This window comes from Marmota marmota, unplaced genomic scaffold, assembly GCF_001458135.2.
Source record: "Marmota marmota marmota unplaced genomic scaffold, marMar, whole genome shotgun sequence".
Classification (NCBI taxonomy): domain Eukaryota; kingdom Metazoa; phylum Chordata; class Mammalia; order Rodentia; family Sciuridae; genus Marmota; species Marmota marmota.
Window position 1 is genome coordinate 5,822,111 of NW_026000016.1, and position 19,807 is coordinate 5,841,917.

General features: G+C 34.2%; 1 protein-coding gene across 31 annotated transcripts in view; it reads right to left on the reverse strand.

Annotated features, from left to right (window-relative positions):
- Window positions 1-792: 792 nt before the first annotated feature.
- Crem (cAMP responsive element modulator) overlaps window positions 793-19,807 on the reverse strand; it is a 66,736-nt gene continuing 47,721 nt past the window's right edge. For 7 of the 31 annotated variants that reach the window (XM_048809071.1, XM_015483433.2, XM_015483427.2 and 4 more), the window contains 3 exons: window positions 14,036-14,071; window positions 9,532-9,688; window positions 793-4,689 (listed from right to left, as the gene is read on the reverse strand). In XM_048809071.1, the coding sequence (XP_048665028.1) occupies window positions 4,545-4,689; window positions 9,532-9,688; window positions 14,036-14,071 (338 nt within the window). In that variant the 3' untranslated portion in view covers window positions 793-4,544. Of the gene's footprint in view, window positions 4,690-5,973; window positions 6,006-9,531; window positions 9,689-14,035; window positions 14,072-14,109; window positions 14,451-18,617; window positions 19,317-19,379; window positions 19,604-19,807 lie in introns of those variants that run through there. The other 24 variants (XM_015483429.2, XM_015483437.2, XM_048809075.1 and 21 more) reach the window with 12 other exon arrangements.

Here is a 19,807-nt window from a genome sequence, read left to right on the forward strand (position 1 = left end):
CGAAAAGAAATATCTTAAATATCATTATAAGCTACCACATAATACCCCATGGCAAAATGGATCTCTGAAGAATTAATAGTAGAGTATTAAAAATCTTTGTGGGGGTTGGGAATGTAGCTCAGTGGTAGAGCATTTGCCGACCATGTGAAAGGCCCTGCGTTTAAGCCCCAGGACTGCAAAAGAAAAAAAAAAGTTCTGTGTGAAAAATGCATTTAAAATCCTGAAATATACAAATATGAAATGCACTTATGAGAAAATGGCTTATATATAGAAAAAAGCTACCCATGAAGTATGAAGATTAAAATATCTGTGCTTGAGTCATTCAGAACCATATTTATGTCTTTCAGATTGACCTTAGAAAGGGCAACGCATATTGAAGTTTCTGAAAACCAGGATAGGATACAAGACAGTAAAACAGAATGAAACTCATGACCATAAAACAGAATGAAAGTCATATCTTCATGGTTAGCCACCTGGTGACAGCTCTGCTTGCTTCACACATGTCAAAACTGCTAAATTATTTTTGGTGTACACTTGAAAAAGTGTGTTGGTTTCTCAAGTCATTATGAAACCAACCATTTTTTTTTTTCGGGGGGGGTGTGGTTTCAAGGTTTACTTTTAGGCCTATAGGAGACAGCATGCACTGAATGTCAGAAGAGTATGTAAAGAAAATTGAGAAGCATGTCTGAGAAAGAAATGAGTCATTAGACATTAAAACAGTTGCCATCAACTCAAAGTATGCCACTTATGCTAAATGTTCTCAATTTGGGGCAAGGATAGTGGTCACACACATTTATATACTAATATACATGCATTTCCTTTATTCTCCCATCATGTAATATTTAGCATCATGAAGTACCTAGTTAAACATGACAAACAAGTGATGTAATCCCATGACCCAGGATCAGTAATTTCTGTATCCCACAGTCCAGATTCTGAAACTTTTAGGATTAAGAAAAGACAACAAATGCAGTGACAGCCCTGGATTCTAAGCAACAGTGACGTACAGGATGTAAATATTCGTGTAGATTCCAACTTACTGTTCACTTGCTTCCCTGACAGGCTGTAGGCAATATCTGTTGTAAAGCTGAATGGAGAGCTATCAAATAGGACTATTTTGGTAACAAAATCCCGGTTTCAGGAACAAATTGGATGAGAAAGAATAAAAATTTCCTCTGCATCTTTCAGAGTTTGGCTTGAGCCCCAGCCCTCTCACAAGCTGTTCCTGACTTCCTGAATGGTTTAAGCACTCACTCATCTCCACAGCAGATATTGCCAGTTGCCCACACACAATTCTTCCAGAACCCCAATTTTATTTAACATTGACGGCCATATGCTTTCCCAAAGCCTGGAACTTTCCTCAGCTCTAGGAGTGGAATCTTCATTAGCAACCCAGTGCTTTTAATTCTATTCTTCTTGCCAGTGATTGGTTAAGAAACAAAGATATCATGAAAGTCTGGCCTAGGAGATTCAGAGGGAGTGTGCTGCTGAGGAACTTATGGAGAGGTGTCCAGAAGCAAACAAACAAATAAGGGAGGGGTGGCTATGTTTTCCATCTTTTGCTGCCTGAAACTGTGGCGGCAATATGAGGACTGAGGGAATCAGTGACTAGAGAAAGATGAATCTGGCCTTGATATGTCACAGAACTAAGCAACCTTGATATCTCCTACCTGTGGACTCCTCATTTTGTAAGGTCATAAAATTCCTCTTGCCTCAATCCTTATTTGGTAGAATAGGACTTGCACTTATAGACTTTCAGTAACTGTTTCAGGCACGATATAAATTACAGAGAAATCTCTCCATTGGAAAGTTCAGAGGATGGAGATGTTCTGCTTAATTAAAATTTTTGTGGTGATATGCTACAGCGAAGCACCTTCTCACTAAAGCCAATTGTTATAATAAGGGGGACTTTTGTTACTTGTGACCTCAAGTAATTGAGCATATTCCCCTTCTACTGAAGTAACAGAGTGCACACGTGCACATACATTTCTTGCTCTCTTTTTGTAGTAGTTAGGATTGAATTGGGGTGCTCTACCATTGAGCTACATCCCCAGCCTTTTTTTCTTAATTGAGAAAGGTTTCACTCATCTGCCCAGACTGGCCTTGAACTTGTAATCTTCCTGCCTCAGTCTCCTAATCACTGACATTACAGGTGTGCTCTCTCTTTCTTACGAAACTAACTCTTGTGTGAGTACTAACTTTACTTTGCTTCCCCTTCATCCCCCTCACCCCAACCCAAATCCAAGCATCACGTGTTCTGTATTCCCACTCTGGAATACCTTCTTCCCCAGCCCCATCAATCATCTCAGGGCCTGGTTCCAAATGGACCTCCTACATGGAGTTTCTTATTTAATCCCTGCCTACATCTTCCCCTAATTTTAACACAGCATTTACTGCTTCTAACTCTGCACATCTTGTCTGCTGAGTCCTGTGCCTTCCTCTCCATGTCTACCACTCCAAGCACACAACTGATTTGTAATGACTGACTGAGTTAAGTGCAAATAACCATTTCCTTTCACCTAAAGCTTGGGGTTTTCCTTTCCTTTTTATTTCTACATCTTCTTTCCTCATCTTACTTCTCTATAGAAGAAAGACCAAAAGAAATTCAAGCTCAGGCTCTGCAATAAGTATTTTAAAACAAAGCCAATAATAGCACTCCCTACCTTCTGGAAGTTACAGATAAGAGAAAGAATGATGATGATATGGGGGCAGCAGCAGTTGGAACTTTAGGAACGACCTCCTGTTTTTTTGTACCTCCCTATACCCACTGTCAGTTCTGCTACTAAAGGTGGGGGGTCCTCAACAAGTCTGAAGTTACAGTAGAAAATACAGTAGAGTGTAGTACACAGTCCACATTCAGTACTGTTGGTGAATGTTGCATGGTTAGGGTGTTGAGCCTAGGCCTTGAAGCTCTTTACTATAAAAGTAAGATGAACTGTGGATACCAGTAGCAACATTGCTGTCTCAGTTGTAAGGAACTTCATCTGAATATAATGACGGAAGAATATTTGATGTGATATGGACTTTAAGCTGTTTTGAAATGAAAAATAAAATCTCGGATTGTTTTTGGTTTTATTTCAAAATTCCTGCAGATGATGGCCATCAGCAGATCTCCAGACCATCTAACAGGAAGGGCCAGTCCACCCCAAAGGCTGGCCTCTGGTCGTTCTGCTCTGTTCTTCTGTACAAATCTCTGGGACCATCCTTTTTATCATTTATTTAGCAGGACTAGGATTGCATCTCAGAGCCCTACACATGCTAGGCAAGCATCTACCACTGAGCCACATCCCCAGCCCTGGGGTCCTAGGACCCTTAGATGAGATGGCAAAAGGAGCATTTGCAAGGATCATGACCCAGTGAAGGAACCAGCTCATACCCTTGAATGTATGCAATCCAATTCTAATAGGCTTTAACTCCTTCTAGATATTAAAAATATCTTGTCACTTTCATTGGATAATATCAAACCAACACTAAGAACTTCTAAAAGATAATTTATATTACACAATAGAGTAAAAAACTGTAATATATGTTCAGAAATTTAAATAAGCACCAAATACTACAAAGTGCAACCAACATGGTTCTATTAAAACTGTCTTCAACTATAGCATTCAAGGACAGCTGTATAATATTTTCTTTACAAAGTGACTAATACAAAAATCTGCCAAAAATTCATTTCTAGGCTATTCTTCTCATATAGGCATGTCATTAGATATACTTTCTTTCAATTCTTTCCTGAGGTATTTTTGTGGTTTAACTTTATTTTACTGCTGGATGCATTTGATCATCCTTTCCTAAAATGATTTTAAAGACCTGCAAAAAGTTTTATTACATAGGACACTATTCATGACACAGAGATTGGGAACTGCAAATATGTAGCATTGGAACAAGTCTTACAAATATTTCATTTTAAGAATTTGTTACATACATTTTTTACAGTTTGTCTCTTTTTAAAAAAATTGAAGTTATACCTAAGAGTTAACTACGTACAGGGAAGCATTTTAGGAATGTTAGAGATTAGAAAGTAAGATGAATGATACAAAGGAAAAAAGCCATAATTCTTGCCGGCTATATATTGTATTGCCTTCAAAAGCAACTGTACATGTTGTAATCAGTTCATAGTTAAATATTTCTACTAATCTGTTTTGGGAGAGCAAATGTCTTTCAAGGTTTCAAGTTCCTCTATAAGCTTCTTATTCTGCACTTCCAGCACTGCAACTCGACTCTCCAGACACTTTACATATTCTTTCTTTCGACGTCGACATTCTTTAGCAGCTTCCCTGGAAAAAGTAGAAGCAAAGGGCAAACAAAACATTTTTTGCATGCTATTGACAAACAGATTGAAGTAAGCTTGGTAAATGTGAACACAGTTGCACTCCAAATCCTGGAACAATATTCCCAATTCAATTTCAAACACTAAGCCAAACTGGATTCTTAGTTAAGGGTCACATATGTCCCTTCCACAAGTCCACATGGCAATTAGTAGAACTGGTGCAACGCCTGCCTTGATTAGAGTTTAGAGTAAACAAGGTCCAAGTCAAAGACAGTTACTCTGCTTTATGGCAATAAAGATCTTTGAGGGCCTTGAGTTCCTCAATGAGGGTCTTGTTTTGGTTTTCAAGCACAGCCACACGATTTTCAAGACATTTGACATATTCTTTCTTCTTCCTGCGACACTCCCGGGCAGCTTCCCTGGAACCAACACAAGGCAAATGACTACAGGAACAACCTCCCAGTACAATCCAGAGTGGCTCAATGACTTGTGCCCCCCAAAATCAATAGCCAATCAAACCTAGGAAAAATTTGTACAAAGCCACACAACAAATGGAACCAAGCACATGCCTTTTTGTAAGACAACAGGAACAACTTGAGAGCACGATCAATTTGCCCAATTGGTGTTTTCTTAGGACACACTTTCCATGATAACAATGACCAGAACTGTGTTCAGTAAACTACACAATAGGACCACATTCCCAAGTGGAATATCAACAAAAACATTTATAGATCCTTTTGATCCTCTTAATTATTTTTTGTCTGCCAAAAGCTACACATATTCCATCACAATGAATACATTTTATTTGGTCAAAATGATTAGAAGAATTGTTCCTCAGAAACCTTAAATGTCAATATTGAAGATCTTTGTCAAATTTCAATAAAACAAGATCATTCATGACTGAAAAAAAAATTTTTTTTTTTTGGCTAGAAAACACAACATGGATAAATTACAACAATAAATAAGACATGTGCATTTTTATAAAACAAAATAAAAAGGACACTTTCTGAAAATTAAAAAAGGAAAAACAGAGTTACATAATGCAACACTCAATAATTCAGGCAATTTAAATGCACAAATGTGAAAACACCACAATTGAAATTATGGAAAAGGAAGCTACTGAATAATTCAAAAGTGCATTTTGAGACTGTTCTCTACTCACATGCATTTAATATGCAATACACTGAATTTTAAAGCACTATAAGCATGCCCAAAGGAAAGAACAAACCAGCAGCCAAAGCAACAACTACCAATAAATAGATGAGTTAGTCATTTTCATGCATAATTCCACTAAAAAACAATTTGCTTTCTCTCTCTTCTTTTTTTCCAGGGTGGGAGGGGACAGCAACTATTTCACTTAAATCTTCACAGAAGCTCTCTGATAACAGCTTTATTTTAGAGTATTCAATTCCAGAAAAACTGCCATATATTATCATTATCCTATACTTTAATAAAAGTAATGTTATGTGTCTAAATACTAGTTACTGTAATACCAATTAGCATTGCTGCAATCCTGAACTAAATGACGCATACAACGCCTTTGATCAATTGTTCTATTTTTAGGATAGCTGACTCTTAAAAACTGGATATGTGTTTTCTCTATGGGAGGACAAGAGTTAGCAGAAAAGAAACTTTGAAAACCCAATAAACTGCAGGAAAAGAACAAACAACCCTTACTTCCTAGCCAAGAACAATGCACTCACCCTGTGAACTCACAAAGTTCTGGACTTCTCAACTGGTTAATGAGAAAATAAAAAATGTAGAAGTGAATTGAACCTGATAAAATAGTGATTGATTTAATATAAATGATGCACAGGGAAAAGTTAAGAATAAATCCAAACACACTTTCAAATTGCCAGTTTGGTAATATAATTCAACTCTCTTCCACAAAGTCACTAAAATTCATTTGTGAATACCAAGGTTTTCATTATTAGATCATTAAATTCTGGGTCTAGAAGGAAGATAACATTCTATACAGCAACTTACCATTAAATGAAAATTAAAGAGCAATATAGTGAGGTATTTAATTTTTAAAATTTTATTTACCAAGCTGCTGATTGTAAATATCCATATTTCATATTTTACATTTGTGTGTGTGTGTATGTGTTACTAGGGTAAAAATGTTCTAAGCTAAAGCTTTAAATGATCACACCAGTGGATGGTACATTCCTAAATACTTTTAGCTATGGAAAACACCTGTCTCTTCTATTAATAGTTAGCTCAGTTCACAGGCCTTGTATTTAACTGGATCTATCCTCAGCATGGAGATGGAATGACATGGCAAAGTGGAAAGGCTGATAAGGCTATAAAGAATTAAAACTGGGGCTGGGGATGTGGCTCAAGCGGTAGCACGCTCGCCTGGCATGCGTGCGGCCCGGGTTCGATTCTCAGCACCACATACAAACAAAGATGTTGTGTCCACCGAAAACTAAAATAAATAAATAAATATTAAAAAAAAAAAAAAGAATTAAAACTGATGCGCTATTGCTAGAAATATAATTAGAAATATAATTAAATATCTTCTATAGATGCCATCAAGGAATAAAAAGAGAGAATATATATAAGGGATCTTTCATGTTAATTATGAAACCTACCTACTTTCCATGAAGTCAAATATGAAGCTTACATTGAGGGCCTTTTGAGGTGACCCTGGTGTTAGGGTAGTAGACAACTCTTGCCTAAAGACTGTCTGATTGCATATCCTGGTTCTTAGGCTATGTGACCTTGGCCAATTTATTACTTAAACTCTCCAAACCTCAGTTCCTCATCTGTAAAGTGGAAATAATAACCAGACCCTTTATCTTAAAGAAATTATGTGAAAGTTAAAGAAACAGTAGGAATAAAGTACTTGAAATCAGCTAAATAGATATTGAGCCACCTAATAGCCCTTTGTCAGCTGCTTTTCTTTGTGTTGCTCTGAAATTGAGATTTAGAAAGCTAAAATAAACATTCTTCATAATCCCTTACAGTTAGGGACTAGAAACCTATTTCTAATCAATGAAATGTAGGTGAAAGTTTTTGGGAGGTTTTCAGAAGGGGCAGATTCAGCTAGCCCCAATTTTTGGCTCTAGCCATTCTCCTTTCTTCCCATCTAATGCAATGCCTCGAAGTGCAGCAGTCATATTGTGATCCTAAGAGCAAGTTGTATATGCTGAAGATGACAGGGCAGGGAGGACACTCCTGAGGCTTAGTTCTGGCTGTACATACCTCTTGATCTGCTATATAGGATCAAAAAAAATCACTTAAAAGTTTAAGCCTCCATTTCCCTTGGTTATTTGCAGTCCAAACACAAATCAATCAGTTATTATTTATTAGATGTTTTTTAATACAAATTTTGTAATTTTCTCCCCTCAGGGAGATTTCATGAATATGTAGGTAGTTGTGTGGCACATTTATAGGAAACCACTGCCTAATACTTTATTTTTCACATTGGCATTTCTATTGAGAAATTTCTGAAATAAAAAATAAGGATAGAGAATAATTGCAAAAGGGAAATAATACTATTTCTGTGTTTTATTTTCTTTGGGTAAAATGAGACATCAATGAACAATTTTATAGTTTGCATTAATAGTGTACTTCACATTTCTAAACTGACCTTCATAATGTATATTCTATGACCACAGAAGCAATTATATTCAGAGCTCCTGAAATCTCAGAAAATTCATAAAAATATCCATATTTCTCCATCAGATCAAAGTTGAGTTGTTTTATGTTTTACTTTGTTTTGTTTTGTTTTTGTGGGGCTGGGGATTGAACCCAGGGCCATATGCACTCGAGGCAAGCATTCTACCAACTGAGCTATATCCCCAGCCCAAATTTGAGTTTTTTGTTTTATTTGAAATGGGGTCTTGGTATGTTGCCTAGGCTGGTCTTGAACTCTATGTGCTCAGTCTCCCAAGATGCGAATACTACAGGAATGCACCATCCTGCCAAGCTTAAGCATCTATGATAATAGGACTGCCATAAAACAACTGTGATGCTGTGTGAGCCCCACCCATTCAGCCCCTAGATTTCTCAGCAAAGAGCTGACAGTGAAAAGCAGGAACCTAGCATGACTTAGTAAACCTGGAACAACCACTGACAAAGATGAATATACCTTACTGACCTTATCCCTGGTATCTATCTGTTGAGTTCTCCAGTGTACAAAACTCTATCTAATGATTTGTGAAGCTAATAAGTTTGGGAAGAAGTAGCCAATTCAATGATTCTCATAATATATCAAATCATATCATTTAAAAGACCACAAAAATAAAGTAAATATAGCTACATCTAGTTCACACGGTTACAAAGGACAGTGATAAACTCAAAACTGAATTTTAGGGATCCAGAGGCCACAATTTGTAGGTTAATCAGGATGATTAAGACCACCTTGCAGTCTTGATCGGTTGCAAGCAGATGATGCCATCTGATGCTTTGTTTTCTTAAAATAAGGACATTATTTAACACTTAGTAAGAGGTGACAAGAAATTGTACAAGGAAACTCTTGTACAATTCTGTTTATTTTGGAAATCAAATTAATATGTGCCATTCTTCAAAATAAGAACTAAAACAAAAAATAATATTCAAGTTAAAATAAATTTTTGTTTAAGATTAAATTAAAACTTTTTGGGGGAAAACAGCATTTGATTATATACTGATTTTTAAAAAATATAATTACAGAGACAACAAGCAAGAATATGTGAGAGAAAAATGAAAGAATAGACTGGAAACATACATACTGTAATGTTAGGAGGTATCTCTAAGTGGCGAAGCCATGGATTATTCTAATTATTTTTCTTATTTTGTATGTGTACTTGAGTAGAATTTGTCAAAATAGCACATATTTTGTTGTAATAATGAAAACCAAAGTTAGAAATAGCTGAAAGGATTAAAATTTCAAACATGCTTTATAATTCTTAAATTTATTGTGCTAATAAAGAGTTAAAAAATTATACTTATAATACTGCCTCACAAAGTAAAAGCCATATACAAATGAAATTTTATTTATAATGAAATCTTTTTTTTTTTAAGTAATGTATCTTTTGAACATCACCATTATAACACATTGGGATGTACCTTCTAATGAGATAGTTTAATGGCTAGGTACTCTTAACTAGAAGACATTCTAGTTATCATTACATGCAGAGCACAAACCCACACACAATGCACATAACACTTAACTAGGGAGAAAGAGCTTAGGAAAAGTTTAATTTTTTTAAAACCCCACAGTAAAAAATTATGTGTCCTATAAGAGAGTTCTGATTTCTGGTGAAACAGCTTACCTGTTTTTCATTAGCCTCAGCTCTCGTTTACGTGTTGCTTCTTCTGCTAGTTGCTGGGGACTGTGCAAACTTCCTGGTGAGGCAGCCATCACTACGCCCTGTGGCAAAGCTGTAGTAGGAGCTCGGATCTGATAAGTGGGCATGTCACCTGTGGCAGCTGCAATGAAATAAAATATAGCAAGTTTATATAAACAATTCACAAGTTGATATTTTATATAAAATTAATCTGAAAACATACTTTTTATATGTCACTAGAGATGATCTTTTAATGTTAAAGATAATTACTCTGAGTATTACAGGGATCTTAAATAGCAAAGATCTCCTTCAGCATTTATAGAACTATGATATGAATATTTCAACTCTGACTACATTTAAGGTAGAACAATGTCCTAATGCATTTTAGACAAGTTTTTATCAAAGCTTTTTAACTACATTTCATTTAGCCTAAAATCAGTAGTGTGTTGATAAAATATTTAAGAAACAGTTCTCTAGGGATTGGGGAGAGAAAGTCCTAATCTGTAGTGTTTGATGATTTCCATGATGGAAATACTTTCACAATGGCCAATGTCAAGATAGCAATATGACTTCACTGAATGTACAGTTGGGAAGAAACACAAATAAGTAGCACACCATACAGATAAAAATATGTAAATAATCTCAAGAGCACAGACAAAATTTATGAGAAATGATGAGTTTTGAGTAGTGATGTTGCTTTTTAGTGTAATTCATTTGTATGAGTGTGTATGCATATATATTTAACTTTTAACAAAGGTTGCTTTAACAATCAATTCATAAAGATGCTGAAAGCATAAAATTGGCTATAGCTAGCCAGAAGGTGCTAGCTCTAGCACAGCACTACAAAAATTTTAATTAAGCAGAACATCTCCATCGCTTGAACATGCCAATGGAGAGATTTCTCTATACCTTCTATATCATGCCTGAAACAGTCACTAAAAGTCTATAAGTGCAAATCCTATTACCAGAAAATGATTGAGAAAAGGGAAGGAATCTAGCTCACTGAGGTTTTAGTTAAAAACAACAACCAAAAACAAATGAAAACCAACAAAGTTTTTCTTAAAAGTGTTCTACTCGGGATTTCTTTCTTTCTTTTTCTTTTTTAAGTAATATATTCCTAAGTATTCATACAAAAATCATTTTCTTAATATATAATATTTACTTAGTATTCAGATTGAATACTGAAAGAAAATTCTCATAGTTTCCTTATTTATATTCAAAATAGTCTGTCAACTGCATTAAACACAGCTTCCTAGAAAAGACAGATGGATTTGAGTGATGAAATACATTTCCACCACCAACGCTTCAACTTTGAAAACATATGGTTCAGAGTCAATTTGATATTACAAAATATATACTCTCTCAAAGCTAAATGCAAAAAAAAAAAAGTTTTAAAAAAGTTATTAAATCTTATAAAAATTGATCTGAACCAAATGCCATTCAAAAGGAAATATAGTATTTTCATAGTTTTAAAAAAGTATTATAACCATTGAGTAAGAACTGAAATTTTTTTCAATACAGGAATTTTTCACCTAAATAGAATACTATCTTTGAAAATAGACAAGCAGTTTTTAAAAATTAAAAATTAAATACTATTTTCTTTTATTTGGTGAATATTAGTTTTTCCCTTAGGACTTGAAGATTAAGAAACAGAATAAAACAAATGAAAAATGTGGCTTTGGGGGAAGATTATCTAAAGGTCTTCCCAGAATTAATAAAAATACTATTTTTAAGGTAGTACTTACTGCTTCTTCTTTTTATAATTTAAAAATAATGGCGATAAATAGTAACTGTGATAAATAATCATCAGCCAATTTCTATTACTAAACTTAGAAAAAGTCACATGTTTGTTTTGATGGCTATTCAAAACATTATATACAGATGCCTCATTAATTTTTATAGCTTTGAGATATTTAAGAAGAAAACCTCTGGTAAACTAACTTAAGATTTTTTAAAAAATCTCTTTTTAGTTTTTGCTGGTGCATTATAATTATATGTAATAATGGAATCTTCATGCCATATTTAAACATGTACATAACATAATTTGCTCACTCTCATTCCCCAGTAACTTTCCTTTCCCTCTCCTCCTCCCTCTTTCTGATCCATGAGATATATTCTACTAATCTCCCTATTATTATTTTTAAATGGATGCAACTGGAGAACATCATGCTGAGTGAATTAAGTCAGGCCCAGAAAGTCAAATGTCAATTTTTCCTCTCATGTGGAATCTAGAGAGGAAAAAAAGAAAAAGAATTTTAAAAGGGATTTCAGGAAAATAGAAGAGATTCCAATAGAGGAAGGAAATTAAGGGAGGAGGAGAAGGCATAGGCAAGTACTGGAGAATGAAATCTACCAAATTATGCTATGTCCATTGTAAAAATATACCACAGTGAATCCTGTGTGTGTGTGTGTATGTATGTATATATATATATACATACACACACACACACAGGATTCACTGTGGTATATTTTTACAATGGACATAGCATAATTNTATATATATATATATATATATATATATATATATATATATATATATATACATACACACACATATATATATACACATATATACATATATACATTATATGCATAAAGTTTATATATATTATATACATAAAAGAAATTATAATGCACTGATTATTTAAACAGCTTGATCATAATGTCAGAGGAGATGCAGTGGAACATAGAATAATATAGTCCTCCCCTCTTTTCTCTTTACCCACATCCAAGGAAGAAGGTTATAGGATAATAAAAGCTTAAACAATGCAACAGCTGGAGGCTATAGGCTTTCTAAAATTGGAACAATAGCCAGTGAGGAATGAGAAATTTACATGTTACTGTGTTGACATGGGCAGGCAGCCTCAATGCAGGCCTAGTTCTAAGCTTGCTATTTCAAACAGTGCTCACAAAGAAGTGAAAACAAAAAACAACAAAAAAAGAAAACCCCTAATATAAGGGTGCATAAGGGTTTCTTATACTCTTTAGTTTTGTATACCTTTGCTACCTTCTGTAATATGAAGTTAGAACAGAATGCTTACATGAAATACAAAAGCTAAGAGTATCTACTAAAACAAACTTTTTTAAAAAATTGGGAAAAGGGATGGTGGATAGAAATACTTCACAGATGAAAATGGACATCAGGAATGGTTCCAAACAACTTTTGCCTGTTTTGAACAGCCACAGCCACCTTTGAAGAACCAAACTGGGCAGCATGAAGGATAGTGGCAATTCCAAGTGGAGTATTCCTAAAACATTTTGAAGTAATAGCTCAGGAAAAAAAAAAAAAAAAGATCACTTTAAAATAACAGAAGGGGATGATATTTCTGGATATATTAGTTTTGGGATGTTAGGTAAACAGGGTTTTATTATAATGTTCCAGATATGTTACATGTTAATTTTATTCTTGTTAAAATAGAGATTATAGTTTATTAGTTCAAGCCAGAAATATGAATTAGTATAAATTAATAGGAATTAGAATAAATTTCTATAATAGCCTAAATAATCTATATGATGGTATACTTTCAGAGGTCAAGGGATAAATTCCATATATTCAAATGTAATCTAATTAGTAAAGTATGTTAAAAAGATATGGGCAAAGAGACTTTCTTGTTTTTTCTGAAATAAGTTATGAAACAGTGTTAACCTTAGTAGGCTTTAGTTTCTGATGTTATGAATTCAGTGGTCATTTAAAGCAGATTAGAAACCAAGGATCACAGTTCAAAGAACCATCCTATACTCCATGATGACCATTTCTTATTCCTATTTTCTTATAAAGGCTGATTACTGTCCCTTATAACTAGTAAAAGTGTCCAAAATATTTTTTATTCTAGAATTTCATTTTTATTTCCAAAAATATAGAGGTCATCAGTAGGGCTTAAAAATTACAGTTGAAGATAGATAATATGATATTTATTTATACACTAATTTTCTCAGGCAAGTAAAAATATTCAGACAAGTCAGGGGCAGAATCTTTTTACCTTGGTGTGTCCTATAATCTGGCCCAGTATTTGGCATATAATGGTTATTTCATGAGTTTATGTGTATACTACAAAGATGATTTTGAACTTCCTAGGGTGTTGTACAGGTATTTGGGATGATTAAAGTAAGTAGTCTTTCTTATAGACTTAATTATGATATTTAAATCTTTATCACTATGATATGGAAAGAGAGCAACAAGATATGTATTTATTCAAAGTGGCCTTTCTTGATAAAAAGCATTATTTCCTAAATCTTCCCTTAAATAAATCTAACGTGGCATTTTTTAGATGAAGAGGGTTTTAACTATAATGTATTTCCAACCATCTAACTCTTGAAATGAAAGAATTCTAGAGGGGTTGGTGTCAAGTATTTCATGGGAAAAGAAAATTTCTAGAACTCTCAATTCTGATCATTAACTTCATACCTCTATTTGCAAGCTTTAAACATGGTACAGCAGAAAAAAACATGGGATTTGGAGTCTGGGTTCTAGTCCAGCTCTGCCACTTACCAGCCATGTGACTTGGGGCAAGTTCAGTTTCCTCATCTGTAAAATGGGGATACATTATCTCATTTAATACTCACAATAAACCCTGTAATGTATGTCAAAGTGTCTAGCACAGTGCCTGGCACATGGTAGGCATTCAGCAAATGTTATTTCCCTTCTTCTTCCCTTCCTTAAATTCTGAAAGACAATGTTCCAAATTATGCTTATACTGTATTTTAGTTAAAAGGCTTATAACATCCTTAAATAAATTTCCCCTGGAGTTTCCCTTCTAACAAACCTGAGGAGTCAAAATATATGGTTCTTACTCCTTATTGTGCTTAAAAATATGCCTAAAAACTTTTTACATTTATAATACATTGTTATATCCCTTTAAACAACAAACTATTAAAAGATAACATAAAATGTCCCTTTCAGTGTATGTGTGTGTGTATATATATATATATATATAATCACTTAAGACAGAACCTCAAAAGTGGAGAATATCACAAATGACCAAATGATATACTCTTGTCAGATTGGTAAAAAGAAAACTAAAAAAACCCACAAGTCAGGGTAGAAAACAAAGAAATAAATAAGAAACCCAGCCAAATGCCTATCCTGATAGCTACCAAAGTGAAACAATCTGTCCAACTGTCCAGCTCCCAATATGATGGTGATTTTATTTGACTGTTTATTTGCTGAAGTATCCATAAGTACTAAGCATATTAACTGAAGGAAAACATCTTTATAGAGGAAGTTCCTACCTTTTATTCTAGAATTTCATTTTTATTTACATGTGCCAGTAATTTTAAATACACCTAAGTAAGCAACAGAAGTAACTTAAAAGTCATAAGTGTAGGGGAGAGGGCTTTCCCTTTCTCCAGTAAGCTACTGGCATCTTCTCCACTTTTGTTCTTCAGTTCTCTCCCTTCCTACCACCACACCAGTGCCCCTAATACCCAAATCAGACTTATCTATGCCTTGTGTCCCATACTGTCAAAATACTTCCTTTTTCCATTGCTCTGGTTTCTTTGGAGAAATTAAATTTACCAAAAATACCTATTAAAGTACTAAACATTTTCAAATTCATTACAATTACTATAACACATAGACCACATGGAATTGTCATTAAATTTTTCAGCTTTATTGAGGTATAGTTGACAAGTAAAATTATATATATTCAAGGTGTACAAAGTGATGCTTTGAAATATATATATATATACACACACACACATCATGAAATGATTACCACAATCAAGCGAAGTTACACATAAGGGGCCTTCTTAGGTTGTTTATTAAGTGAAAATCTTTGAAAGTCTGGGTAAAAAATTGAAAGTTATGAATACTTGAAAGTTAATGTTCTATAAATTGGCAAATAAATGCTCTATTGTCCTATGAGAGTAATAATAAAAATTCTAGCAAAAAGTCCAATTTGACTACTTAAAAGAACGCTAATTCACTTTGCATATTTTATAACCAATGTGTAGCATGCTGTTAAGACTTATGTTACATTGATATTAATTTATCCATGTCAGGTGAATTTTTTTTTTTTTCTTCCAGTGCTGGGGATCAAATCCAGGTCTTTGGACATGGCTGGAAGTGCTCTACCACTGAGCTACATTCTTGGCCTTGTCAGGTGAATTTTGAGAGCAATGTAATGTACTATGAGCAGAACCAAGGGAGTCTGAAGACCCAAACTGGCTCACCACTTGGTACATTTAGAAGCTGGAAAGGTCATTTACCTGTCAGGATCTGCGTTCATTTATACACAAGAGTATAACAGTATCTGTCTTGTGTATTTCAATTGTAACCCATGTAAAGTGCTTTTCTATTTCACTATTTAAATATGGTTTCCTTAATGAGGCTCACCCTAATCTTTTAACCTATATTTCTTGCTTTCCATATACACAACTTGATAGTTACTTTGATAGCACTTTCTTCAATTTATATTTATACTTATTTGCAATGTTAAGTGATTTTTATTTTTCTATTTACACAAATGCAGAGTAGCATCATAATTATTTAATTAGGCAATATATTCATATAGGCAAATAAAATGGGTGGGGCAAAATGAAATAAATGTCCCAAATTACATTGCATTAAATTTTCTTTTATTTTAATTGGATATTTGGAGTTGTTAGAGCACTTGCCTAGTATGCATGAGGCCTTAGCATTTCGCATTTCTCCCTTTTTTTTTTTTTAATAATAGGAAAACAGAATAAAGCCATTTTCCATTTCATCCTCCACAGAACTTTCAAGTTTTATTTAAAGTCAAGATAAGTGATTTGTTATTTTCATGTCTAACATAATTATATCTTGCTTTGCTACCAACTTCAAGAAGCTGTTAAACCTGACCAAATTCATTCTTTTATGTCTAAAACGCCTTAAAAAGTCATGGCCAATAACCTCCTTTCACAAAGGTGAAAATTAAAGATATCATTATCCAAAATTGATGGAAAGTTTGTTGTTAACAATTCAGAAACTCAATTTGAATACAACTTATTAAAACTCAGAATCTAAAGGAAAGAATTATGCTCCTAACATTAATTTATTAATAAAACAAAATTTTTTCTTATAAAAATTTAAATGATACCCAACAGAATCAATAATGAACTATAAACAGACACTTCCATGATCCTCTAAGTAAATGCTGCTAAAATCTTACAGGCCAGTCATTTGTGTTAGGAGCCTGATTTTGGTCTAGATCAATTTTTTTTTTCCCAAACTGTAAGTTGTAGATCATTAGTGGGTCATAAAATTAATTTCATGAGTCAAGAACTGTGTTTTAAGGGAGGTATGAATATAGCTCAGTGGTAGAGAGCTTCCCTAGCAGGCATGAGGCCCTGGGTTCAACTCCTAGCACCACAAAAAGAAAAAACAAATTAAGAATAGCATTAAAAGAAAATTAGAAAAGGAAGTGTGAGTATTCTGTTTGAAATGTATTTTATATAAATGTAGAATGTATACACAAACACACACACACATTCACACACACACATACATACATCCACTGTGTCATAATATAAAATATGGGTCATGGTCAAAGAGTTTGCAAGCCATTGAACTAGATCAATCCCATTGGTTTGCAAGTCCACAGTCCAAAGGCCTGGTTCTAAAAGCTGCTCTGCTGTACCTCTGAAAATATCTTTAAATCCTGAGCTCTTTTTGCACTTGTGGAAAAAAAGGCAATATAACTTATTTTTCATTTTAAAATAGGTTTTCAAATAGCATTAATTCTATGAGAACTGAGGAGATTTTGGAAAATAATTATTTCTAAAAGCACAATCAGGATTTGTGAAAGAATGCTCTATATTGCTTGATAGTTTTGTTTCAACATTTTGAAAATTTTAAATTGGAAAGGGAATTATGATTAAGCATTACTGTTTAAACTGTGGGGAAAAAATTCAAGGATGGTATGTTCATTCTGTAAACATAAATGTATAAAAATGTTTAATTTATGTTTAATAATTTTGCTTAAGCTCTTTACATAAATAATTGCCTTAACATTCATCTTTCAATATATTCAGTATTTGTTATCATTTTATTTTATTGTAATGCTATAATTCTCATGCTTAGACAAGTCAAATGGGGAACAGGAATTAAAGACTTAGTTAAAAGAAAGATATAAACCAGCAGGGCATGGTAGCACAATCCTGTAATCCCACAAACCCTGGAAACTGAGCCAGGAGAATTACCAATTGGAGGCCAGCCTCAGCAACTTAGTGAGACCTTGTCTCAAAACAACAACAACAACAACAACAAAGGGCTGGGGCTATAGCTCAGTGATAAAGCACTCCTGGTTTTAATTTCCAGTACCTACCCACCAAAAAGAAAGAAAGATAAACCAATAATGTCTAGAAAGTAAACATATGGACAAATATGCTATTGTTTCTAAGAATCATATGACATGCAGTATTTGAGATCATTTTAAATTCATCTATATCTTATAATAAATTTATCACTTGAGACCTTCTACAATTTACAGCACTTCTATAACTTCACAAAACTTCTTTAAAAAAAAAGTCTTTAAGACAAACTTAAAAACAATTCAATGCAGGTTTTACTTGCTCAAGACAATGGAATGTTTCAATCCAGGAAGGGGGCTGAGACCCAACTAACTCTAAAGAACTAAATTGTGATGAAGTTGTGTAATCATCCATTCATTCTTAATTCAACTGCAAATTCAGAACTGGGTTACAAATAAGAACAGTGAATAAACAATGTTGCAAGCACACAAAGGTCACTAGTAACTAAATCTTTCAAAATCACTTATCTGTAACTAAGACAATCAAACCACAGTAAAGAGAATTACTGATTACAAATTTAAATACCAGAGGCTAGGGTGTGGGGAACAATGAAAAGACAAGCACTTCCCTGACTGAGCACCAGAGAGCACTCTGAATCCCAAGTTCCTATAGATCCAGCAAAAGCCAAAGAACTCCTCCAGGCTATATATAGGCCACTTGTCACCAAGCACATGCAGCGACAGCAGCCTCATCAGGAGGCACAACCTTACCCTTTAATTTTTCCTGAAAGCCCCCAACTTCTGCTCAGGCAAGCAGTATAGGGGGCATAAAATGGTTCCCCTCTTTAAGCAGATACTTACCTCAAGAGAAATGTTAAAATAAGGCTTACATGAAAAACTATTCAGTCTAAGATCTTGGAGATAGAGGCAGTAGTGAGCTAGTTAACTCAATCTGTCAGCAGCATTTGACAAAGCAGAAAGGAACTGACTAAATCACAACATGACTCGGAGCTGACGTCAATGTGCAGCTCGCTTGGAGTTTAACTTTTCCACTTCCCTGCTGAAACACGATTCCAGGAAATGTAATGACGTCAGCCCTTTGAACTCAATTAGCTGAGGAACAGACACCATTTTAAATACAGGAGGAAAGAAACAAGTAGGCACGTAAAACATTCACAACACATTGGTTTCTCCTATCCTGTTTGGAGCTACCTTTGTACGCAGTAATGAAATCGGAAGCTTAATTTTTTACAATGGTGAACACTATGTTTAACTTGTAGCTAGACTGAATTTGCAACAGGTTGCAGATGGAATAATAGCTTATTTTAGTAGGGCAGAGCTGCGTGCAGGAGGGAAAGAGATGGTGAAGGGAGAAAGAGAGGCACAGAGGGTTACTACTTTAATCAAGCAAGCAGTACAGTACCGAGCAAAGAAGCAGTTACACCAAGATGCCTTAAAGAAGTGAGCTAATAATGTACAGATTTATATGTATCTAAAAACTTCTCTTATTCTTAAGCAACTAGAAAGTAATACTTTTTCAAACACTCAGATATTCTTAAATACTTTTTCTAAACTTCAAAAATATCTGCAGAATTAATTTAAATTCCACTTTAAACTTCTTACCTGTTTCATCTCCAGTTACAGCCATGATGGGCTTCTGCATACAGAACTGTCTTGTTTCCCCTATCACAGTTCAACATAAAGTGTTCCAAACTAGCAAGCATGTGCAAGATAAGTAGGAGTATTGACATCACAATGACATCACTAGCCTATCACAGCCATCAATTTGCTTTGTCACAGACCAGCTCACTGAAACCAAAGCCCTATAAAGACTCTTCCTGTAATAAACCATCTTAATGTTCTTGTTTCTCATTTTTAAATAAAAATCTGTTACAATGGTTTCTGGCAAAAAAAAAAAAAAAGTCTCATTAGCATTAAAAGTTACATGGTTATATCTTACGGAACTACTTCTTTATTGTTGTGTCCAAGGTTTCTAGGTGAACATAAGGGGAATAAACCCTATATGTTTCTCATAATTGGGGGGGGGGGAG